The 22646-nt window shown below is 46.0% G+C and overlaps 1 protein-coding gene across 2 annotated transcripts; it reads left to right on the forward strand.

Moving 5' to 3' along the window:
* Window positions 1-148: 148 nt before the first annotated feature.
* LOC109318212 (transmembrane protein 80-like) lies at window positions 149-12233 on the forward strand. 2 transcript variants are annotated; one of them, XM_019547314.1, is made up of 5 exons: window positions 149-284; window positions 3966-3982; window positions 6450-6543; window positions 7809-7901; window positions 10341-12233. In XM_019547314.1, the coding sequence occupies exons 1-5, from the start codon at window positions 266-268 to the stop codon at window positions 10544-10546; spliced, it is 429 nt and encodes a 142-aa protein (XP_019402859.1). In that variant the 5' UTR covers window positions 149-265; the 3' UTR covers window positions 10547-12233. The 2 variants fall into 2 exon arrangements, with proteins under 2 accessions (XP_019402859.1, XP_019402858.1); XM_019547313.1 differs by lacking the exons at window positions 149-284; window positions 3966-3982 and having other exon boundaries at window positions 5367-6543.
* Window positions 12234-22646: the final 10413 nt, after the last annotated feature.

Consider the following 22646-nt stretch of genomic DNA (forward strand, 5'->3'; position numbering starts at 1 on the left):
GCGGGGGGAGCCGAAGAGTTCCGAGCGCGCGCTCGGACCCGGCCCGGAGTGCGGCGGGCAGTGCCGAGCGCAGCCGAGCGAGCCCGAAGGGCAACGAATCCGGCCGAGGCGTGGGGCCCCGAAGGGCTCCGCGGCGGCCTCCTCTCCTGCCCGCGCCGGGCGGCGGCAATGGCCGAACACGCTCGAAGGGGCCCGAGCCGCGCTGCGCACAGCCTGCCGGGACATTGGAGGACTTCTGGGGGGAGGAGGGAAAGCGGCATCCGATATGGCGGCCGCCAGGAGAGGTGAGGGGACGCGTTGCCATCGCTACCGCCCCCCCCGTGAAGGCGCCTGGGAGGGGGGTGCCCCAGGACTAGGCCGCATTGACATGGTTACGGCGGCGCCGGGCCGGCTGCTGGGTCGGGGGCGCAGCGCGTGCTTCAGTTTCCCCGGGGGTCCCGGCACTGGGCAGAGCCCATGGAGGAGGGGTCCTGCAGGGGCACGGCTCTTTCCTTCGCTTCCCTCCGCCTCTCGGCCCCGTGCTGGAAATGTGAAATTACAATAATAATAAATAACAAATAATACAGACACTGTAAATACAGATCATAAAAAGGGAGGTGGGTGGAAGTGAGGCACGCTCACAGAAGGCCTTGCAGGGGGGAGGAGCCAGGCTTCATCGTCTCGCCAGCCCCGAGCGATCTGAACGTCTGCGTTTGTTCAGAGGAACGGGGCTTGCCCAACCTTGGGCGTTTTTCTTTCTCTGAGGGACACCTCCCCCACCGGGCTAAATGGGCCCATTGCATTCCTCATGCAAAGAGGCCTTCAGCAAAGAGGCCTTCAGCGGAGTTAAACCAAGGAAGGAATTGCCTCATTTTTGTATCATCATTATTTAGGTAGTGGAAAGCAATTTTGAAATGGAGTGCCCCTCCATTTACAAAAGTTATGCAGGGGTGGCTTGAGTTCACTGAAGTGTGCCTCGAATTCTAAGTGGTTGAGAACTACAGGTTTCCCTCTATTTATGTGGTACATGCGTTCCTGGAAAACTGCGCATCAATCAAATTCCTATAAAGGGAGCCCAGCCTACAATGCAAGAAACAGGGATGTAAGAAATAGGGTTTTGTTCCCATCTCAGTGAGAAAGTAAGGCTGCAGGGATGGGAGGGGCATGGCACAGCCCGTGGGCAGCTCCCCAGGGCTGCAGCAGGGAGCAAAGTGGGGGAGCTGTCAGTGGGTGCAGGACTTAGGGGGTGAGGCTCTTGGTGCTGCGTGCATCCTGGGGGACTGTGCCGGGTTCTTCCCCGGGGTGCATGCCCCCCGGATCTGCGCGCAGGACAAGAGCAGGCTGCTGCTGCAGGCTGGGGCCAGCAGCAGTACCAGGTTCTTCCCGGCAGTCAGGGCAGGTGGTGGTGCTGTGAGGGGAGATGCTGCTACCCCAAAATTTGCCATAGCCCCCCCAACCTGATCTTCCAGCACCACCACTGAGTGCCTGGAAGAACCCAGTGCCACTGCAGGTCCCAGCCTGCAGCAGCAGCCTGTTCTCATCCCGTGTGCAGATCTGGGGGCACATGGCCCCCCCCCCAGAAAGAGCCCACCACAGCCCCCCAGCCTGCAGCCCTCCCAGGGTGTGCATAGCAGCGAGAGCTGTGCCCTCCTGCCTCACACCCCATACCCACTGACAGTTCCCTCCGCTTTTCTCCCTGCTGCAGCCTACAGCTGCTGGGCTGCACCATGCTCCTCCCGCCCCCTGTGCCTGGCTCCACTTGTCCCCACTCACCCCAGCTCCTGCTGCAGCAGTCCTGAAAGCAGCCAACACCACCTGCCTGCACCATGGCACAGCCCAGGAACTGGGGTGAGTGGGGACAAGTGGAGCCCCAGGGGATCATAGCACAGTGCAGCCCAGTGGCTGCAGGCAGCTGGCGTCAGCCACCCCCAGGGCAGCTGCAACAGGGGCTGGCATGAATGGGGCCCCCAGCCCTTTCCTCTCCCTGAACAGATTGACTTGCTTGGGGGGGGGAGGGAGGCACCTATGCTGATTGCATAAGAGTGAATGTACCTTGCATCTAACAAATTTTGGGTATAAAAAGGGTCATCGCATAAGAGTGAATTTGCACGTACAGAACCCACATAAATCGTGGGAAACCTGTGCTGGCTTAAATCATTACTACCTTGCAAGGAAACTTAACTTTGTGTTTTTTACAGGGGAGGTGAACTGAGAACACTTTCAACTGTTATTGCTTGTCTTATAGTAAAATTTTTATTTTGCCAGTTTTAGGTGTGTCTGCATGTTCATTAAAGTGCTGTAATTATAGTGCATTAAGTTTAGTACCCATAATTACTTAATGCGCTGTAATCAGTGCCATTGCACATTAGCACAGATGAACGCTTTTTAAGTGATACTTAATACCCATTGAACTAATCTACCGCGCATTACCATGTTTTTTGCATGACGTGCTAACGCACAGTATAATTAGTCCAGTGAACATGAAGCCTCTTATGTAGTAATGTAGTCATTGTAATCACCCTGGTCTTGTGATTTTAAAAAGAGCTTGGTTGGAAGAAAATATCATTTTCTTAGTTTCGGCCCTGCACTGGTCTTAATCTATCCTTGGATATAATTTAAAAACAAATTATATGTTCTGATTTCCTTGCTTGTTACTCTGGTCCCTGCACAGACCCACTAAAACCTTATTTGGTTATTCAGAGTGAATGCTGTGAGTACAGGTTTCCCTCACCAACCACAGGGCTTAGGTTCATGAAAGTTTCCATGGTTGGCAAAACTGTGGTTGGTAAGACAAATGGCTTATGGGAAGAAATGGGGTTAGACTTGAATATGAGTTCCAGCCTCCAGGGAGTTCGGAGAGAGTGGAAGGAAGGCGATGAGACAGGGGGCGCCACGTGCATGTACAGTAAATGCATGTGGCCCCAGGCAGCCTGCAATTTAGCTCCAGCAGGTAAGTGTGGGAGAGAAGGGGATTGAGGTCCCTGTAGGGATGGAGCTGCAGTGCTTGGGGCTGCAATGAGCAGCTGCAGGGCCCCAGTGTGGAGCAGGATGGGGCTGTGGGTGGCTTACCCAGGGGAGGGGGAGGGCCAGCTCCCTGCCAGCGCACACACTTCCGGGGGGCAGAGGAGACCCCCAAATCTATACGTGGGGCAGGTGTAGGTTGCAGGCAGGGGCTCCTGCCCTGCTTTGCTCCTCTGGGGCCTCTGCCAACTGGCAGGCTTGACCTGGCATGGCTGGTGACAGTCGGGCCGCGCAGGGATCTCGCCACAGCTCACTCTCCCCACTGCCCTGGTAATGTGCCTCCTGCACTTGCCGCTGCTTTGAGGGGGTGCAGCCCCATGCACAGAAGGTGTGTCACCAAGGCAGGAAGGGAAGCAGGGCAGCAGGGTGGTGAACAGCGGCGAGAAGCTTCTCAGTGCAGGCCGCTGTTCCCTGCTGTCCTGCTTCCCTCCCTTGTGACCTGGCACATCAGGGAGCAGAGGAGCTGCACGGGGATCTCTTCACCTACTGCTGTTCACCCCACGCTGCTTTGGCTGCCCTGCCCAAGCCCACAGCAAGCAGCAGAGGGGAGTGGGGGCAGGGGACTGCAGACCTGAGTCCATAGCCCTGGCAGCCAGAGGCCCCCTCTGGCAGGGCTGGGGGAGCAAAACTGTGGATACTCAAAACTGTGGTTGGTGACGGAAATCTGTACCTGTCACCTATACGTAGTACTTTCTCTTTTTAAAAAAGAGATGCATGCACCAGACAAGGTGGGTTCTTACAATGGTGTTTTCACAATATCACTTCAGAGTTAAAGCTGTCTCTGAACCTGAACTGGATAAAATGAGAAAATATTAGTTTCTCCTAATGGACCACAGGAACATCATTTCTAATCCTAAAGCATTCTACCAACAGCCACACAAAATGTTTAGTAGTTCATTTTGTACCATTTTTGGGAAATATTTTGACTGATTTTCTGCTAACTACTTTTCCCCTTTCTTGGACAGGAAGAACCTCATCAGTTGTATCCTTTCTGTAAATTCCATCCTTCACACTGAGGGAGGAGCTGTGAGAATATTTGGAATGAATGATTTGCTTCTTGCCTAATAAGTTTACACAATGTTACCTTCATTATTACTCTATTTTAACTTCTCAGTAATCAGCACCATCTTTTTGAGGTCCTAGGGGTAACCAATAGCTTCTCAGGGAATGTATTCACTGCAGAGTTAACTCTGGTGCTGCTACAACTTGGCTCCTGACCAAGTTAATCAGAGAAAATAGGCTTTTAGAGATGTATGTGAGAGATAGGAGGATGGGCAGACTGGTTGGTCCATAGTAATGCTCTATCGACAAATGAGGTTTGTAGAGTAATCCTCATGAAATCTGTGAAGCACACACCCCTGAGACCTGACATTACACAGCTGACAAGAGGTACTAAAAAGGATTCCATAGCACTCCCTCTTTTCTCCCTTGAGTTAAAACCTTGATGTCCCCCACATACACCCCCACACCCTTTCACCCTTGCCAAAGGCTTTGTAACCACCGAAGAAAAAAGACAAATTATTCTTCAAAGATTTCTGCTACTAGAATTTCTCCAGCATTTTGCTCCACCTTCCTTCAACTAGAGAAACATGAAAACCAAGTTCTGCTTGAATAGGATTAGCAACCTTGGGAACTGGAATACACCCATCCATCACATGCGGGTGCTCTCATCCAAAGCTAGATGAGAACCAATGCTATATAGTATAGAGAGGATCAGAGTATCAACCTCAATCTTAGGAATGATTCAGCAAATGTGGCTAGAAATTTGGGGTCAGAATTTCTGTATGGGCATTTTTCTCCAGTAGGGGTTTCCAAACTATGGCACATGTATGCAAGACATCTTGGGAGGTGTGGTGTGTAGGAGAAACTGTAATGGTAGATTTAACTTTCGGTATTATAATAATAATTGGCATTTAAAGGGTTAAATATAAAATATATGCTGGTAGGGATATGCAGGCAGCTGGTAAATCTGGAAGGGGGGACACAATAAGAAAAAGTCTGAGAACCTCCATTCTAAGGAAAGTGTCTATAGTGCATGGGTAAGATGTTCAAGCCAGCACTTGCAGTCCTCCCTACCCCCAGGGATGGTGTCTAACAAGCAACCAGTGAGCTACTAAGATAATACAGCTAAAATAGCAGGGTTGTTTCAATACTGAAGTCTGCTAGCTAGGCAGTGCTTTCGCAGCATACCATACTTTCTTGCAAACCGCTCTAAGATATTTTGGATGCATATACACGATCGGGGAGGTTACTGCAATGCACTGTAATTCCAGCATGTTGGAGCATGGCAATTGCTGCACTCCAGCAGCATGCTGTGCCTTGTGGATCAGCATCCCTGTGGTTCAAAATTGCAGCAGGGGTGCTTCATTTAAAGTTTGTTAGATGCTTCTCCTGGGGCACATGTCTAAACGCCCTTTGTTTTTGGGAAGGCAGAACGAAGAAAAAAAAAGATTTTTCCAGAATTAGGGCTGCACACAATAGAGACAGCTTGCTCACCCTTCATTTGCTGCTTAGACAAAACCTACCATTTTAACCCTTTCATGTCTGAACTGTCAGCAGATCTAGGATTAGGGGGGAAAAAACCTAAAAACAGCCTGCAGGACTGTGAAATAGGAAAAGAGACTAGTAGCTAACAAAAAGCAGAACTGCTGAAGAAATGACAGCTTGATTTGTGGAATATCGAGACTATTAAGAAAGAAAGGATTGTCAGCACCTCTGTAGTGAAAAGCAGAGAGCAAAATTGCCAAAGATAGGATGGCTTGATCATCAAGACCATAAAAAGAAGAGCAAGTCACTAATGCCTGTTGAGCGAAGAGTAATTAGCAGGAATAGAGTAAATTATAATAAACTATGAAGTCAGTTGACTCCCTCAGGGCTGCCTGCTTAATGCTACTCTTGTGTGCAGAAAATCAGCTTCTCATTTCAGGACATGCTTTAGGAAGCCTGATTCTTGGGAGCAGGATATGTGTGGCCTATAAATTTGGTGTATTCTTGCTGCAAGTTTTTTCTGACTGGCAAATGGGTGGTGAAGGTTTGTTCCACTAGTCTAGGATTTGGGAAACCTGCATTAAGTCCCTGAGTGCATGAGTTCTTCATTTGTAAAACAGGGTTGACAGCACTTCCCACCCCCATTCACACAGGTACTGTGAAGTTAAATACCTTAAAGATTGTGAGGAAGATCCAATGCAACAGTAATGGGACCCATATAAGCACTTAATATCGAAAAAACCATTATACATATCCTACCTCCAGACAGCAAGCTATCATTCTGAATTCGTGACATTTTATATCCAAATTTAATGTAGTTTTCCCCCTCAAGGTCCCTATTGTCTTGGCTACATGGGCTGTTATGGATAGTGACTAGTGTTTCTGGGCACATTGTTTTTAAAAACAAAATGAAAGAGATCGCAACTGCTTTACTAGTAAAGCTCCTTAATAACTTCTGCCAGCTGTCATCTGTTCCTTTACAGATTTTGCTCTACTTAAATGGAATTTATTACATATTTTATTTCTTGGCAACTCTCCTAATGATTATTTATAAGAGTAAGTTGCTTTGCATATACAAGCAGTCCTCAGACTTATGATGTAATTGGTTCCTGAAAAACGTGTCTTCAGTCAAAACGTCATAACTCAGAACCAATTTTCTCATAAGAAACAATGTTATAAATCAGGGATTGGTTCCTGAACCAAGGCCCAATACCCTATTTTCACCAAAAATACCCCAGAATTTTGTACTCAATCAATTATAGATGAGTAATATAGCTACATTATTTCATAAACTTTTCATAGACATTTGGGCTGGAAGGGACCCTGAAGGATCGTTGAGTCCAGCCCCTTGCCCCAGGGGCAGGGGGTCAGCAGGGATCATAGGACCCAGCAAGATAAGTATCCAAATGTGTTTTGAAGGTGTTTTGAAGGTGTTCAAAGTGGGTGCTTGAACTGTGGGGGCAGTCTATTCCAAACCTTGGGGGCTCAGACAGTGAAGAAGTTCTTTCTTATGTCCAGGCTGAACCGGTCACAGTGGAGTTTGTGACCATTCGATCTTGTCGTCCCTTGGGGTGCTCTGGTGAACAGACATTCTGATGAGTGCCCCGATAAACTTATAGGTGGCCACCAGATCACCCCTGAGCCTGCACTTTTCCAGGCTGAATAGCCCCATTGCTCTCAGCCTGTCATTATAAGGTCTGTTTTCCTAACCTCTGAGCATGCGCGTGGCTCTTCTCTGCACCCTCTCAAGCTTCTCCACACCCTTTTTGAATTGTGGAGCCCAAAACTGGATGCAGTACTCCAGCTGCGGCCTTACCAAGGCCAACTACAGTGGGAGAGTGACGTCCTGGAATCTGCTTGAGAAATGTATTAATGTATTTATATTGTAAATACCAATCATATTTATTTGGAAGGACTTCTTCGAGGTGACTGCTGGACTTTTTGAAAGGCTCTTGGTTGGACTTTTTGAAGGGTTCTTGGCTGGAGTCTTCTCAGGAGTCTTGGCTGTAGGTTTTTCTGGAGTCTTGTCTGCTTTCTTAAAGAAAGTGTCCATGGAAGTTTGGACAGATATTCTCCAGGGACATGAGCAACGCAGCGAACTTGTTTGCTGGCATGGCGTCACATCAGATCAAGCGTTGTAAAGTTGAAATTGATGTCATACAGTTGAAACAGGGTATCAATTTATAAACATTGTAAGTGCAAAACGTTGTAACTAGAAACATAAGTCGAGGACTGTCTGTATTCTAAATGCGGAAGTTAGAGCTGTACCTTACATTTGGATGTAATTAATTATTTTGGGCTTTTTACATGTTACTCAACAGGTCAAGTTTTCAGTTATCCAGATAATTTCTTGGCACTTGATCTTGCTTTGCTACTCATTATGGCCATTCTGGAAGCAATCCGATTATACTTGGGTATGTTACGCTATCACTGTTCCCTTTAAGACAATGTTTATCTCTTCATCCTTAAACATTAATGACTTTGTGTACATCAAAACATGTTGATTTAGCAAATCAACATATTTTATAGGTTGTGGTACATGCCTGGTATTAAGCATTAACTGTTTAATCTGTTGGGCAAAAGGCAAACAAAACTAGCCTACAGATGTTGGTTATTAAGTATAAGTAGTGTGTACTATTGAAAAGTGATGGCTAGACATAGTGATAATTGCTACAAATATAACACTGGCATGTTGCTGTGTTATTTGTAAGTGTTGTGAGAGACTGTAATCTCACCACAGAGCTTCTGATTCAGTAGTAGGAGATGCCTTCTTTACACTTCCAACAGCATAAACATGCAATCACATCACTGGAATCATCCCCTGTGCAGTACTCAGTATAGAGCAACGGTGAGCAACCCATCCAGCCCTCTGGGGCTGGGCCAGGGCATGGCATGTGCCCACAGGGCTCCCCCTGGCTTTGGGAATTGGTAGGTTGAGCAGTGGCAGCATTACCGTATTGACTTGATTCTAAGATGAGTGTTTTTACTCCATTTAACATTGGGGGAAGACCTTTAGAATTGAGTCTGAGGGCGGTGTGGGGAAGGCAGCTGCTGTGTCTTAGCCTTCAGCACCTACCCAGGATCAGGGCCATAGCCACAGCTGTTGTCTGGCACTCCTCCCCCTGCCTCTGCACCCCACCATCTCCCTCCACCACACACAGCCTCTGCTGCCCTGCCTGCCAGTCTCCCTCGCCTCCCTTACCCTTCCTCTGTACCAGCAGGCATCATGCATGCTGCAGCCTGGGTGCACAGAGCACAGCCCCAGCCTGGCCCCATAGCAGCAGTGTGCAGCTCCCACAGCTACAACAAGAGCTGGGCATGGGCTGTGCTCAGTACCCCAGGCTAGAAGTGGGATGCAGCCTGCCACTGTGGAGTAAGGGTAAGAGTGGGGGAGAGTGTGCCTAATACTCTTAAGACAGATCATGGCCTATGGTGACTTCAGTTGAGTTGCATCTGGAATGAGTATGGCTAGTGCCTTCATTTTTATAGTTAAAAAGAGGCTTAAACAAGTTCCCTGTGTGGGCTCAAAGCCTACTGGATGAACACACTGTATACAAGGAAGTTATGACCTTGAGCCTGACTTGGAAGAAAGGTACAAACCAGAAATACAACACAATTTTTTAACAGCAAAGGCAATTAAATATTGGAACAGATTCACACAAGGGACATGGTAAATTCTCCATTGCTTGAGACGTTTAAGTGGAGATTGGATATCCTGATAAAAGTTGTACTATAGTAAACAGGTTATCAGGCTACATGCAAGAACCAACAGGGCAATTCAGTGGTCTTTTCAGCAGTAGGTCAGACTGGATGCTTGTAATGGTCATACCTGCCTTTAAAGTTCATTAATCTATGCAGATAACTTAGATGTTGCAGCTCAGAGCTGGGGTGTCAGGATTGACCGGGTTGTAGGCAGTCACTCAGCAAATTACTGTAAGCAAGCCGAGGTCACACCAGGTATCATTTGAAATCCAAGGCTTCAGGCCAAGGATTGAGGCAGTATTGTGTCAGGGAAGAAGGTAGATCAGAGCTAGGAGGTCCAAACAGAGCTGGGGATGGGGAGGAGCGGGGCAGGGATTGTGGTTGGGCTGGGATCAGGCAGGAGCTAACAAGAACAGGTGTGGAACTGGGCAGCAGTTAGGGGTTTGTGGTGTCTATAGATTCCCCAGTCACCTGACTCCTGGTTAATATATCCTTATGGGAGGAACCAGCCTGGGCTGGGGCTGGCATCTGACCAGTTGTGCAGTGGTGTTGAGGGCCCAGCCTCTGTCTGTTGGCCTAGCTACCCCAGGTTCAAATCCCAGTAGCCCTAGTAAGGGGTGTCTGGCTTACTTGGCCTCACCTCTAAAAAGGACAGTAGTAGGCTGTTGGCATGCCTGCTGGAGCTGCTGAATCAGTGCAGCTCTGGAAGCCAGGAGACAAAAGCCATCGTTGCTCGCCTTTTCTCCTGCTGTTGCTATTAACTGCCAATGGTGACCAAAGGCCCTGAATTCAGCAATAGCATCCACCCCCCATTTTCCAGAGCCATGCCAGTGTCGTGGCTCTGGCAGCTGTGCCAAGCCCCATGGGCCACAACTTAACTCTCTGTGGCCCCAGCTAGACACCCCTGTCTTAGGATATCAGTAGCTTGTCCTAGATCTAGATTAGCTTTGTGATCAGTGCAAACAGCTATCCATTGATTTTTTTTTAATTTGTTTCTATGCTTACAAACAATAGCCCTGATTCAGGAAAGCACTCAAGCATGTTCTTGAGCTTAAGAATCTGCTTATGTGCAGTCATTGAACAGGAACTAGAACTCAAATTCTCACTGCAAGTCTAAAAACCTCTAAAAATGCTTTTTTTATTTCCACAAGGTACAAAAGGTAACTTGACAGAAGAAGAAGCTTCACTAGGGGTCAGTCTTGTGATCACTGTTGGCAGTGTCATCCTGTCTGTCTATTTCTTGGTATGGGAGACCTATGTCCTGAAAGCAGATGTCATTATAAACACTATTCTTCTTGTGATGTATGGGCTTGAAGCAATACTACAGATCATTGCCGTTGCTGCATTTGTCAACTAAACTTCTACTCTGCCCAGCATTGTACAGGGCATCTTCTTCTGATGCAGTTCTTCAGTAACAGGGGCAAAGGTGCACCTTTAAAGGGTTCCTTGCAAAAGTATTTGGTTTAATTTTCTCCACTGTAAAACCTGAAGAAACTCCTCTTCCCTATATTACAAGGTATGTGTATAGCTTTTCTCTGGCAGGAACTTCCCTGAATTAGCAGTGAAAATATTCTGAACAGTGGTTTTGCTCCACTGTCTACAATTAATTTGTTCAAAAGCTAAGACCATGAATCACCAAACTACTGAAGTACGTTTCAATTTAAGCATGAATAATTCCCATTGAAACCTACAGGAATGCTCTGGGTTTACCGTTAGGCACATATGCAAATATTTAGCAAACTGAATTCCTGTATGGGTCTGTGGTATGTGGAGATGTATTTTTATAAATGGTTGATTTAGTTATGAATCAAGTATTTGTATCCGCATCAGAACAAATACAAACCTGTGTATTACTCTGGTTATACACTGGTTTTAATTCCATTGATTTTAATGGCATCGTACCAGCATAAAACCCCAGTAACACAGATCTGAGTCAGGAAGAGGCATAACAATGTGGCCAGGTGTCTAAGGCCGCTGCTGCACACAGAGGCAACAGCAGCTTCCAGGTACCAGTGGCATGACTGGCCACATCATTATGTGGCAACAGCTGTATTTTTCCATCCCCACCCCCCAAAGTTGGCATCTGAGGCAGTTGCCACTGGATTCAGGCTTTACATTAAAAGAGGTGAATCAGGTCCAATATACTATGGGCTCATTTCTGCCCTACTATATGTAGGATTGTATTTGAGGGAAGAATTTTGCCCTATTACTCATATTCTGATTTGACTTGTGCCTCCTCACACAAGCATAGCTATACTGACTCCATGGTGTAACCTCTCATTTATCCTTGGGTATGTAAGAACAAACAGTGGCTTGATCTATACTATACAACTCAAGGGCAACACCACCTCTCTGAATCAAAGATGGCTTCTGCTGCCACCTGGCATGTCTGCCTTCTGCCAGCTGCTGCAGCTCCTTTAACAGCAAGGTCTACTCTGGGTGCACAGTTGCTGTAGAAGAGTTACCAAGAAGGATGTGAATTGCACCCTAAAACCTCCTTGAGAAGATGGTTGGCTGTGTGCTGCCAGAAGTTCTGGTGGCAGAAGCAGGCTAGTGTAGACAAGGCCAAAACTGAGTCTCATATATGCACAAGGGAGTTGAATGATCCTTGCTTTGGCAGCCATGGACTCAGTTGTCTACATTAAGGCCAGTTTCAGCATTGTGAAGGCCATCATGGGACTTTAATATGGGTGGACCTTAAGGGGACCTCACTGTTATGCACATTTTGGGTGTCCTTTGTATTGCTACAGGTGCCCTACCATTGAACTTCCTGACTTTAAAGTTTGGGTCTAATGTTGTTGACAGTTTTTATATTTAATATGTGATGTGACTATTTTTGTAAATTTCTCTTCCTGTTCTGCAAAATCACTATTTTAAGACTTGTTCTTCTAAAGGAAGTATTGTATGCAAGCCAAGTTTTTCAAACAACTATATTTTTAAGCAATAATGTGATCCTATGGTGGAAGTTGTACAGGGGTATAAACTGTATATTCATAACATTTTATTTTTATATCTATATTTAAAAAATAAACTATCAGACCAAGTACTGTTTTCAAGGACAAAAATGTCTTGAGCTACATTCTGGGGACCAAGGCTCTGTGTGAATATGTACATGTGCATGCATGTGTGCTTGTACACCTGAAAAAGATTCTTCTGATTCTGTTGTTGTGTTGACGTTCCCATGCAGTGTGAGGTCCCTGGCAGGCATTACATCTGTCATATGTTATATGCAAGTACTTCACAAAAAATCATAACATGCCAGAAACGTAGAACAGCAACTTTATGGTGCAAAAGTATCCCATGATAATTTTAACGTGTGGCCAGTTGGCATGTTACAGTTTGTTCGTGTAATATTTGTATACAGTGTGTGATAAAAGCAATGCTTGTCCAAGGCCTAGAAGAGCATCCCTAGGCCTGAGTTAATTTACATTACACAGCTACAGGGACCAGAAATGAAGCCAGACACTGGTATAGCCCAAACACTGTCTCTGCTACCCTACTTTTCCCAGTTATGATGGCAAATGGTGGAAGGGCCCCTGTGGTAGCACTATGCTACCAAAGGACCAGTTCTTCTCTCTGAGCCACTAAGCACCAATTTTAAGGCCAGATTATACCTACTATGTAGGAAAAATCAAATCTAAATTTCTGCAGAATTTGTAGGAGTTCTCTCATGGATTAAAATCCTAGTCCCATTAAAACCAGCAACAAAAAATTCCATTGAGTTCAGTCACTCCAGGATTTTACCTCTAAAGTCAATGTGAAAACTGTAGGATTGGGATCTAAGAAGTAGCAGAGAGTGGCTAACTATTCACGCGCTTAATCAGCATATGTTACATGTCCACTCTTTTGTACTTCAACATTTGCCTGATATAAAGAGATCTGTCCAACATACACCTTCTGTTAATGCTGAACGTACAACCTATAACATATCTACATCCAGCCTAAACACAAGAATAACACACCATGCATGAATCCTTGTGCAATTTATTTTAATTTGCATATATGAATAAATACATGCTCATTTCTTGGTACAGAGTGCTGCCCTTGTATATGTACACAGGACAAGTGCATAATTCATTTAACTGCTTATCACAATATCAGTCCCAGTGTGTTGTCTTTTGCTTAGCTTAGAACAAACTTCAGTTATTTGCATATCAGTTAAGTGAATAAACTGTTTAGGGCCAAGACTGCCCCAGTTTCTACTTTGCAATGTAAGTGTACTCTATTAATTGCATGGATATGGTGAGGTGGAAGCAGCTGTCCAAAGGCTGCTTTGAAATGGAAGGAGCTAGTCAAGTTTAGGATTGTAGCAGGGCACAGTGTACTTAATAAGCACTGTTCACATTAAACTCAGGTAAGTGCATAGGCTTTTCCAATCCCAAGGCTATGCTCTTAAACAGGGCACACCTTACTTTGTTATACCTGCCTCATGCAAAGGTTTGAAAATGTAGGTCTCCTTTAAACCCAAAGGAAATAGTATGCAATCAAAAACAGTTACCTGATGTAAGTGTACATGCAGACTGGGATAGCATGTATGACTAGTTGAGTCGGAGTTCGAACTCCAGTATAAACTTATGTCTTTCCTTTGCCTCTGATGGCCTAGAAGAGTAGCTGCAAGTACAGCACATCATACAAGTCTGTGTAGAGATAACAAAGACATAGATAATTGCCAAAAGTCATTACCAAGTTAAATACATGTGTTATTTTGTTTCCAAAGGTTGACATCATCCCACAAATAAGAAGTGAAGTCCTGTGGCCTCTGTTGCAGGCCAAGTATACAGGCTCTGTCTCTTGGTTTTCCACATCTCCTGAAACCTTAGCCTTTAGTTTTGGGTAGGCCTGGACAGTTGTATGGCGGAAATGTAGCAGCTACAGCCTGGCTCTTTATTTGAAACATGGGTTTGTGATACTTTGCGAAGTCTCTATATTGCTCTCCAGACAGCCTAGCATTGACTTGAAAGCTGCTTCTAAGAGTTTAACTGAAGGAAACACTAAGACAATCTTCTTTGCAGTGGGGAGGAAACAAGAAACAAGAATATTGCTTTCTTGGGAAGTCAACTAAAGTCTAATCTACACACACACACTGTGTGCAACCGCCGGGCTTCGACTAGCCGCTTTTGGGCGGAATTTGATCTACTGGCGGATGTCACGCCCCTTCTGGGCTTGTTTGTTGTTGAGGTAGTTCTCTCCTCCCCACATCGCCAACCCCGTTCTCGCCTGCCACGTCTTGGTGTCCTTCAGTAGGCAGGGTCAGTTAATGGGTCTCTCGGTGGCCCCGGCTCTGCCCGAAGGTTGCTCATGGGGCTCCACCACCCCTACACCCCGGCCATTATCCGCGGTCTTCCCTGCGGGTCACATTCACTGCTCCACATCCTGGAGCCAATGGCTAGAGGCTCTGCTTGCCCTGTGGGCCAGCCCCTACAGCCCTTCACTCCTCGGTCCCTTCCTTCAGGGTACCTCCCCCACTTTGGCACCCTACCGAGGCTTCCCTGCAGCCCCGCCACAAGGATGTTTATCCCTATTGCCTATGCCCCATTGCTCGGGGTAGCAAAACAAAACGAATGCACCTAAACTGACCCATAACCTATTCCCCGTCCCTGAGGGATGGCTCTCCTCCCTGTTCATCGCTCCCCGGACTAGCTCCAGTTCATCACTTAACACACTGGGCCCCAGCAGCGATCCCTGCCCCGATTACAACCCCCTTCTGGGCTGTACCCGGGTCTTCGCCACTTGGTGTGTCATCCTCCATGCCCCATTGTCCCAGCACTCCCACCTGGGTCCTGCTGCACTCTGGTGCCACTTCCGCTCTCCCTCCACTCAGCCAGCCGGTCGCTCGGTTGTTCGGCAGGGGTCTTTGACGGGGTGCTCCTCTCTCCCCAGCCAGCGTCACCTCCTGCTTGTCAGTCTCCCCAGGGTCCACTCGTGGAGCCTGCTCTGCCGCCGGCATCAGCTGCAGCTCCATCTCCTGGCTATCCGCCCCCTCCGCAGCTGTGGCCGCCTTTTTTATTTTCGCCAGCCAGCATCTGACGTTACTGGCCGGCCATAATTGTACAAAGAGGCAGCTAACGAGCCATACGGGTTCCTCTTCCCGCCCCACATGCATCTCATCCTGAGCTGCTGGTGAGTGCCCTGCGTTACTTCGCTTCCCAGGACACACTGATATGGTTAAATGGGAACTGATCCCTGCAGGCATTCTTGTTTCATTTTGAAACTGACTTATTTCAGCTTAACCTTATTCCTGATTGATTTAATCAGAACTGAAGCCATCCTCATACTAAAATAAGTTTCTGTGGAGATGTCTAACCAGACTGGTTTAAACTCACACCTTTAGTTAAGAAAAAGCAACTACTCCTGTAGACAAGCTCTAAACTTTCCAATAGCACCAAAATCTCAGTAGTGAGTTTTATGCTCTAGAAGCAGTCTGGGCCATCATGCACTATTAATAGTAGAACTGCATTATCCAACCTGCTGGATAGGCTACAATTGATTTGACTCCCCCTGATTGCATTGACTGTGGATGGGGAGAGAAGGAAAAAGATTATACAGAAGGCTGAAAGTCCTCTTTACTTTGGTTTTGCTAGTATATCCTTAATCCACAGCCCACCCTCTTTATCTGTAGGCAATCGGTCTGATCTTTTACTACTTCTGATCTCAATTCATCTAAAGTGTGAAATCACAGATGCTTTTGAGTAATAGGTGCCTCTATACAAGCCCGATGTGCCACTGCTTCACCATGTTTGAATATGAATACTGGTGCCTTGAGAACCAGGCATCTCCTGAACTGTGCATGGTAGGCCAAAACTTTGCTAGCATGGGACTGCCAGATTTTCTGGCTGAAATGTGAACTATAGGATTCATCCCATCCATGCAATGGTATTGGTTATGTTTTGGGGTCTTCCTTTAATGCCAACCTTATGCATAAAACAATCTCCTGCTTAATGCATGCTAAGTATTCTCTCTCATTTCAGAAAAATAAAAGCATTTGATCTATTAAGCCAACCACTTAGATGTCCCTTCTTGCAGGAATTGTTTCTATTCCTATATTTAAACTTGATCCTGCACTGAACTCTGCAACGAGTAGTTCTCAGAATCTCTGTACCTTTCCTTGTTGGAACTGGGCCATAGCTTGTAAACTTTGTGGGGAAGGGATTTTGTTACCCTGTACATGCTTTCTGTACAGCACAAGGTGCAGTTACATTTGCTAGCAAGTCAGTGATTTGGATTTCCTTTAGTACTTCCGCCCAGCAAACAGGCATGTCTGTTCAACAAAAGGCATGTGGGGCAGGTCAGTACTGACTTTTGCCAGATGGAACAGGGGTTCATAGACATTAGGGCTGGAAGGGACCTTGTAAAATCATTGGGTCCAGCCCTCTGCCCAAGAGGTGAAGAATTGGTTAAAGAGGTCTGCTTTCTCCTCTGGCGCAACCACCAGATTGCCCAGAGTATCTTGCAGGGGCCCCACGTTTCCCAGTGCTTTCTTCATCCTCTCTATATATTTGAAAAAGGACTTTTTATTATCTTTGATCTTGGATGCTAGTCCTAGCTCTATGTCAGCCTTAGCTTTCCTGACACCCCCCCTACTGGCCCGAGCAGAGGAGGTATACTCCTCTTTGGTGATAGCAACCCCCTTCCACTGGGTGTACACCGCCTTTTTGGCAATCAGGCATTCCCAGATGCCCTTGGTTAGCCAGGGGGGCTTTCAGACACTCTTGCCCCCTTGCTTCTTGTTGGGATGGTCACCCTATGGGCCCTGAGTATCGACTCCTCAAGGAACGACCGCTCATCTTGGGCACTGAGCTCCCCTGCTCTCGAGAGCCCCAGCACCTCTCCCACTAATCTCAACTTGTTGAAGTTGGTCCTCTTGAAGTCCACGGCTACTGCCTTACTGCAGGCCCTTGACACCCTGCGCTGGATGGTGAATTCCAGCAAGCGATGATCGCTATCACCCAGGTGGTCAAGAATCTGGAGGCCCCTTACCAGGTCATCGCCTGTGGCCAGGACCAGGTCCAACAGGGCATTTCCTCTGGTGGGACCATGTACCTCCTGAATTAAGTGGAGGTCCTGTATCTCAGCCAGGAACCACCTGGAACGGTCGGACCTGGCTGACTGTTACCTGGCAGATGTCCAGGTAATTTAAATCACCATGACAACTACATCCTTTGCCTTAAGTGCTTCTGCAAGCTGGCCCAAAAATTCCCGGTCCAGCTCCTCCCCTTGGTTGGGGGGTCTGTAGTAGACCCCCACCGTTAGATCCCTCTCCCCATGGCCCCCTTGTATCTTGACCCAGAGCACTTCAGCTTGCCCCTCCTCTGACCCCATTCTGCTGGCAAAGGATGTGTATTGCTCCTTGACATAGAGCACCACACCCCAACCTTTCCTTCCTTCTCTATCCTGCCTGTAAAGCCTATAGCCCCTAATGCTAACTGCCCAGTTGTGGGATGAATCTCACCACATTTCTGTAAGCCCTATTATGTCTGGGTTTGGAATGGCTATTCTGAGGGCGAGTTCCTCCTGTTTGTTCCCCATACTACGAGCATTGGTATACAGACATTGAAGGCCTTGCGTAGCTGCATGTGCCACCCCCCAATTTGGGAGACTGTCTGGACCCCTGTTTCTTACAGAGGCACTCCTTGCATTTGTCACCTGTCTTGCTCGGGCAGTGTCTCCTCCTCTTCCTGTGGCCCCCTCCCCCAGCGAGGCTAGTTTAAGGTCTGCTCTCTTGCTCTTTGATTATGCTTGTGGTTCTCCTCTGGACTCTCTCAAGCCCAAAATTGGATGCAGTATTCTAGCTGTGGCCTCACCAAGGCTGAATACAGTGGGAGGATGACTTTCTGGGTCTTGCTTGAGATGCATCAGTAGATGCAAGCCAGAGTTTTATTCATTTTGCTGACTGCAGTATCACATTGGTTCATCTTGTGATCAGTCATGACCCCCAAGCCTCTTTCAGCCATGATGCTAGCGAGTGTAGCACTGCTGAGGCTGTAAGTGTGATGCAGGTCTCTGCCACCCTCCCCGGAAGTGGAGTACCTGCATTTTTCTGTATTGAATGTCATCAGGTTTTCATCTGCCCACCTTGCAAGCCTGTCAGCCTGGATCACCAGCCTATCTTCCAATGTGGGCATTCTTCCCCATAGTTTGGTGTCGCCAGCGAACTTTGCCAGTCCACTTTTAACACCAGAGTCCAGATCGTTTATAGATATTAAAGGGTACAGGTCCGAGAATGGAGCCTTGGGAAACACCACTGGTCACTGTGTGCCACGTCGATTCAGTTCTGTCAACTACCACTCTCTGGGTCAGACCTCAGAGTCAGTTACCCAACCATCGGACTGTAAGGTAGTCAAGGCTGCAGTTCTCTAGTTTTTCCATGAGGACATTATGGGACACTAGGTCAAAGGCTTTTTTAAAGTCCAAATATATGATATCAACCTCTTCCCCTTTGTCCAGGTGATGTGTCACTTGGTCATAGAAGGAAATGAAATTGGTCAGGCAAGACCTACCTGCAACAAACCCGTGCTGGCTATCCCTCAGAACGCTGCCTTCGGTTAGCTTGTTTTTATGAATATGTTTTATTTACAGTTAAAATAAACATGACAGACAAAATGGTGTGCTCTACAACTGCCTTCTTGGAGTCAGTGGAAAAAATTGCAGGAAAACATTGGGACATATTTTATTATTTAGCTTTAAATAGCATTTCTCTGGCAGAGACATTGCCTGTAAAAACTGTCATATAACGGGACTTGTGCTATTCTTCTTATTTCTTATTAGGCATATAGAGAGCCTGAAAGGATTTTTTAAAATCTTGTTTCTACTTGGGATTTTCCCCTTAGAAATATCAAAAATTCATTACTGTTTTTTAGAAAGTAATGTAGAGTTTGGTTGTCTTGGTTTGTTAGAGAACAGCTTAAGGTAAGGGATGTTCACTGAGAGCTCTTAAGAGATTAAGACAGTGAAATGCTAGGCAAGGTTAGGGTCTTGCCCGATGGGACACTTCACCATATTTTATTTAGATCACAGTAAGCACAACATTACCGTGTCATATTAAAAGTTGGAACATGTTCTGAGCAGTTGCATGGTAATGTTTACTGTGATCTCTAACACGATCTCTTATGCACAGCTCACTGATTGTTGGTTCTAGACTGGCACTGCACTAGATCCAGTTCAAGATTCCTGTGTGGGGCTGGGACTAACGGTCAACAAATTGTGCTCAGGTTATTTCCATGGAGTGGTCTGATGATAGCTGAACATGTATTACTTAATACCATCCGGAGATACTCCTCCCACGAACAGTCTTAACTTTGCTATTATATGATCACAACCCAGCACATTTTTACTACTTGAATACACAGGTGCTCGTTTTTTTAATGCATTTAACGTGTCCTAAAAGTAATATGCAACATGACCATTATTAGAGACCTGAAGATTACTTTGTGCCTGAAAGCTTGTCTTAACACCTCTCCCAACTATACAGTTGATCCAGTAACAGATACAACCAAAAAAAACCAACAGCAACAACAACAACAATCCTTGCTTCTCACATATATCCTGGACTATTCCAAGTCTACTATTTGAAACCCTAAGTCAGGCTTTCTCTATTCAGACTGCCGCAGCTAACTCTCTCTCCTTATTCATAATGTTAATAAGTCACTGAAGTTCAATCTATGTTCATTAAAAAAGCTAAAGCAAGAGTTTTTAAAAGTCTAATTAAAAATCCCTTTCTCCCCATATAATCTGTTTTCCATTCCTATACTGTTCAAAGATCATTAGCTCAGGTAAGACCCGCAATGCAGTAAAAGAGCAAGGGAAAATAAAACCTCACTTAGTATCCCTCAAATAAAAACCTCTAGAACTTTTCATGTCGTAAAGATGCAAGAAGGGTGCAAGCCCCATTTTTTCCCCATTATAGCAAACATATAAAAACAGCTGTTATTGGAGACAGAAACACAATGGCATAACTTGCTTGGATTTCCTGACATTGGGAGTTCAAAATGTGCATCTTGTAATTCCAAATTACTCTGATTTCAACTTGGGCTCAATCCAAACCCACTGCACTCAACGGGAGTCTTTCCACTGCTTTCAGAGGAGAAGAGGTGATGCACCCTATTCTGCTGTGGGCAGGAAGGGGAAAGGCCCTTTTCCTCAGGCTAGAGGAAGGCACACACAGTTGACCTCTGTGTGGCAAGACGGTACAGAAGCAGGGCTGGGCTAGGTGAAGGGATTCACTTAATCACCCTTCTAGGTAGGATGGCCATCACAGAGGACAGTCTGGTTGTCCTCTATCCTCTATTGATACGAAATGGGATGCCTCTATGTCTTCTGTTTTTCTCTTGAAGAGAAAAATAGAGGACATAAAGGGGTCAGATTTCATATCAATAGAGGACAGAGTAGCAGAAAACCAGAATGTCCTCTATATTACCCTACTTCTAGGGTAATATATTAGGCATGTGCCTTAAGGAGGGAGGGGGCAGAGTCAGTCTGACAGTGAGAGTGAAGGGGAAAAAAAAGTCTTGAGGAAAGGTTAGAGGTAAGAGGACAACCAGGAGGACTATCTGCTTTCTGGACCCTGGCCATACCATGCAGCTCTTGTTCTAAGAGGGCTCTCACAAGCCTTGCTTTATACTTTATTTAAGCCAAGGAAAGCCCTTAAGTTTTTCTGTTTATCCTCAAACAGGTTTAATTTTCCTGGTTTACCAAAAAGCTACAATAGTGATACTGAAAATTTTCCTAATGTGATGGGCCTTCTGAAAAGCTCTCTGCTGCCACACTTGACCCCTCAGCACCAAACTTGGCACAGGGAACAAAACGTTACCCTCCAGACCCCCACAACACTGCCCTCTCCAACATTTTGGGTTGCCATTTACACCAGTAAAAAACAGGTACAAAATGCTACCATTGCATTTGGTGACAGCTCTTGCATTGGTAAGCTATTGAGAATCAAGTCTGTAGCCTCCAAATATTTTTTTAAGCAGTTACACACTGCAAAAATCTGTTCTCACTGTTTGGAGCATGGGCATGGCATGTAGTAAAGTCATTGGCAACATTTGCCAGACACAGGATTGCTGGAGTGTTTAATTAGAAGGCCCAACCCTTCCGAGACAGGATAAGCAAGTTGGATGAAAACAGCATTAAAAATTGAGAGGAACACATATTTTAAGCAGCTTAGATCATGCTTTGGGTGGTGTTTATGCTGCAAGTAAGAAGCTTTTGTTCTCCAGCTGTCTTGGGGTGTCTGCCGCCAGTATGATTTAAAAGGCTGATACCAAGGAGCAAATCAGCCTCTTGGGACTGAGCACTTTTAGATTTTTTGACAGATAGGCCTTTATTGTTTTATGGCCTTTGCTTGTTCACAAGAGACAAAAAAAAAAATTACAAATAAAGAGCTGGTCAGCTGTTTTTTTTCCACAACAGAGACTGGTGTTTAAGGAGAAGGAGAAGTGGGAGGGGAACATCCATTCATTTGTGTGTGTGGGAATGTAGCAAGCCTTATTTGGAGGAACAAAGGATGACCACACCAGACCAGAGCAATATTTCATCTAATCCTGTGGCTTGTCTGACAGTGACCAGCACCAGCTGCTAGAAACCTGTGGCATCCTCTACACCCAGCAAAAGTTTTCTCCTAAACCCCAATGTTTAGAAGTTATCTTATAAAGCAAGGGGCTCTCAGATTCTTGTTTGCTTATTAAGTAGTTATTTTCCTAGCTCTGGCTGTCCTTGTCTGTGAGTGCCTACTTCCTAGCAGTTTGTTAAGTAGCCCCAATGACACATTGTGAAAATGAGTTCCATAGCTCCACTGTGTCTTGTATGAAAGAGAGGCAAGGATTTCTTAGGGTGGTATCTTCTATTGAACCAACTGTGTAATGGGGACAAAGTGAGACCGGCTTTCAAATGCAAGGCATTTGTTGTCACATCATGGCATTTGAAAGCCTGTCTAACTTTGTCCCCACTATGTAGTTGGTCTAATAAAAGATATCATCCTAAGATATCCTTGCCTCTCACATAATTTCTGGTCAATCACAGCTATATCACTCCTAACACTTCATGTATTAAAAAAGCAGTGCCTCTTATCTGGTTCCAGGAAGCAGTGTCAGCAAATATCCTCAAGTATTAAGAGGATAAGAACTGCTCTGCCCCTTATGCCTCTTCAACATTACTGTCTGACAGGCTCCTACATAAGAACTGACATTTATTGGGTCATACCAAAAGTCCATCTAACCCAGTATCCCATCTCACACAGTGACAGAGAGTAGATGCTGATGGGAAGGGTGAACCAGGCATATCTAGAACTTTTCGCCTCTTACTCATCTCCTACTGCAGTTTCCAGCCTTCAGATATTTAAGATATTTTGATTCAGAGGCTGCCACCCGCTCTACGAGGTTCAATACCTACTGATGGATTTTCCCTCCATTCCACTTTTGAACGGGATTAAACTACCAGCCTCTACAACATATTGTGGCAATGGG

The sequence above is a fragment of the Crocodylus porosus genome, unplaced genomic scaffold, assembly GCF_001723895.1.
Source record: "Crocodylus porosus isolate Cpor-Errol unplaced genomic scaffold, CroPor_comp1, whole genome shotgun sequence".
Classification (NCBI taxonomy): Eukaryota; Metazoa; Chordata; order Crocodylia; family Crocodylidae; genus Crocodylus; species Crocodylus porosus.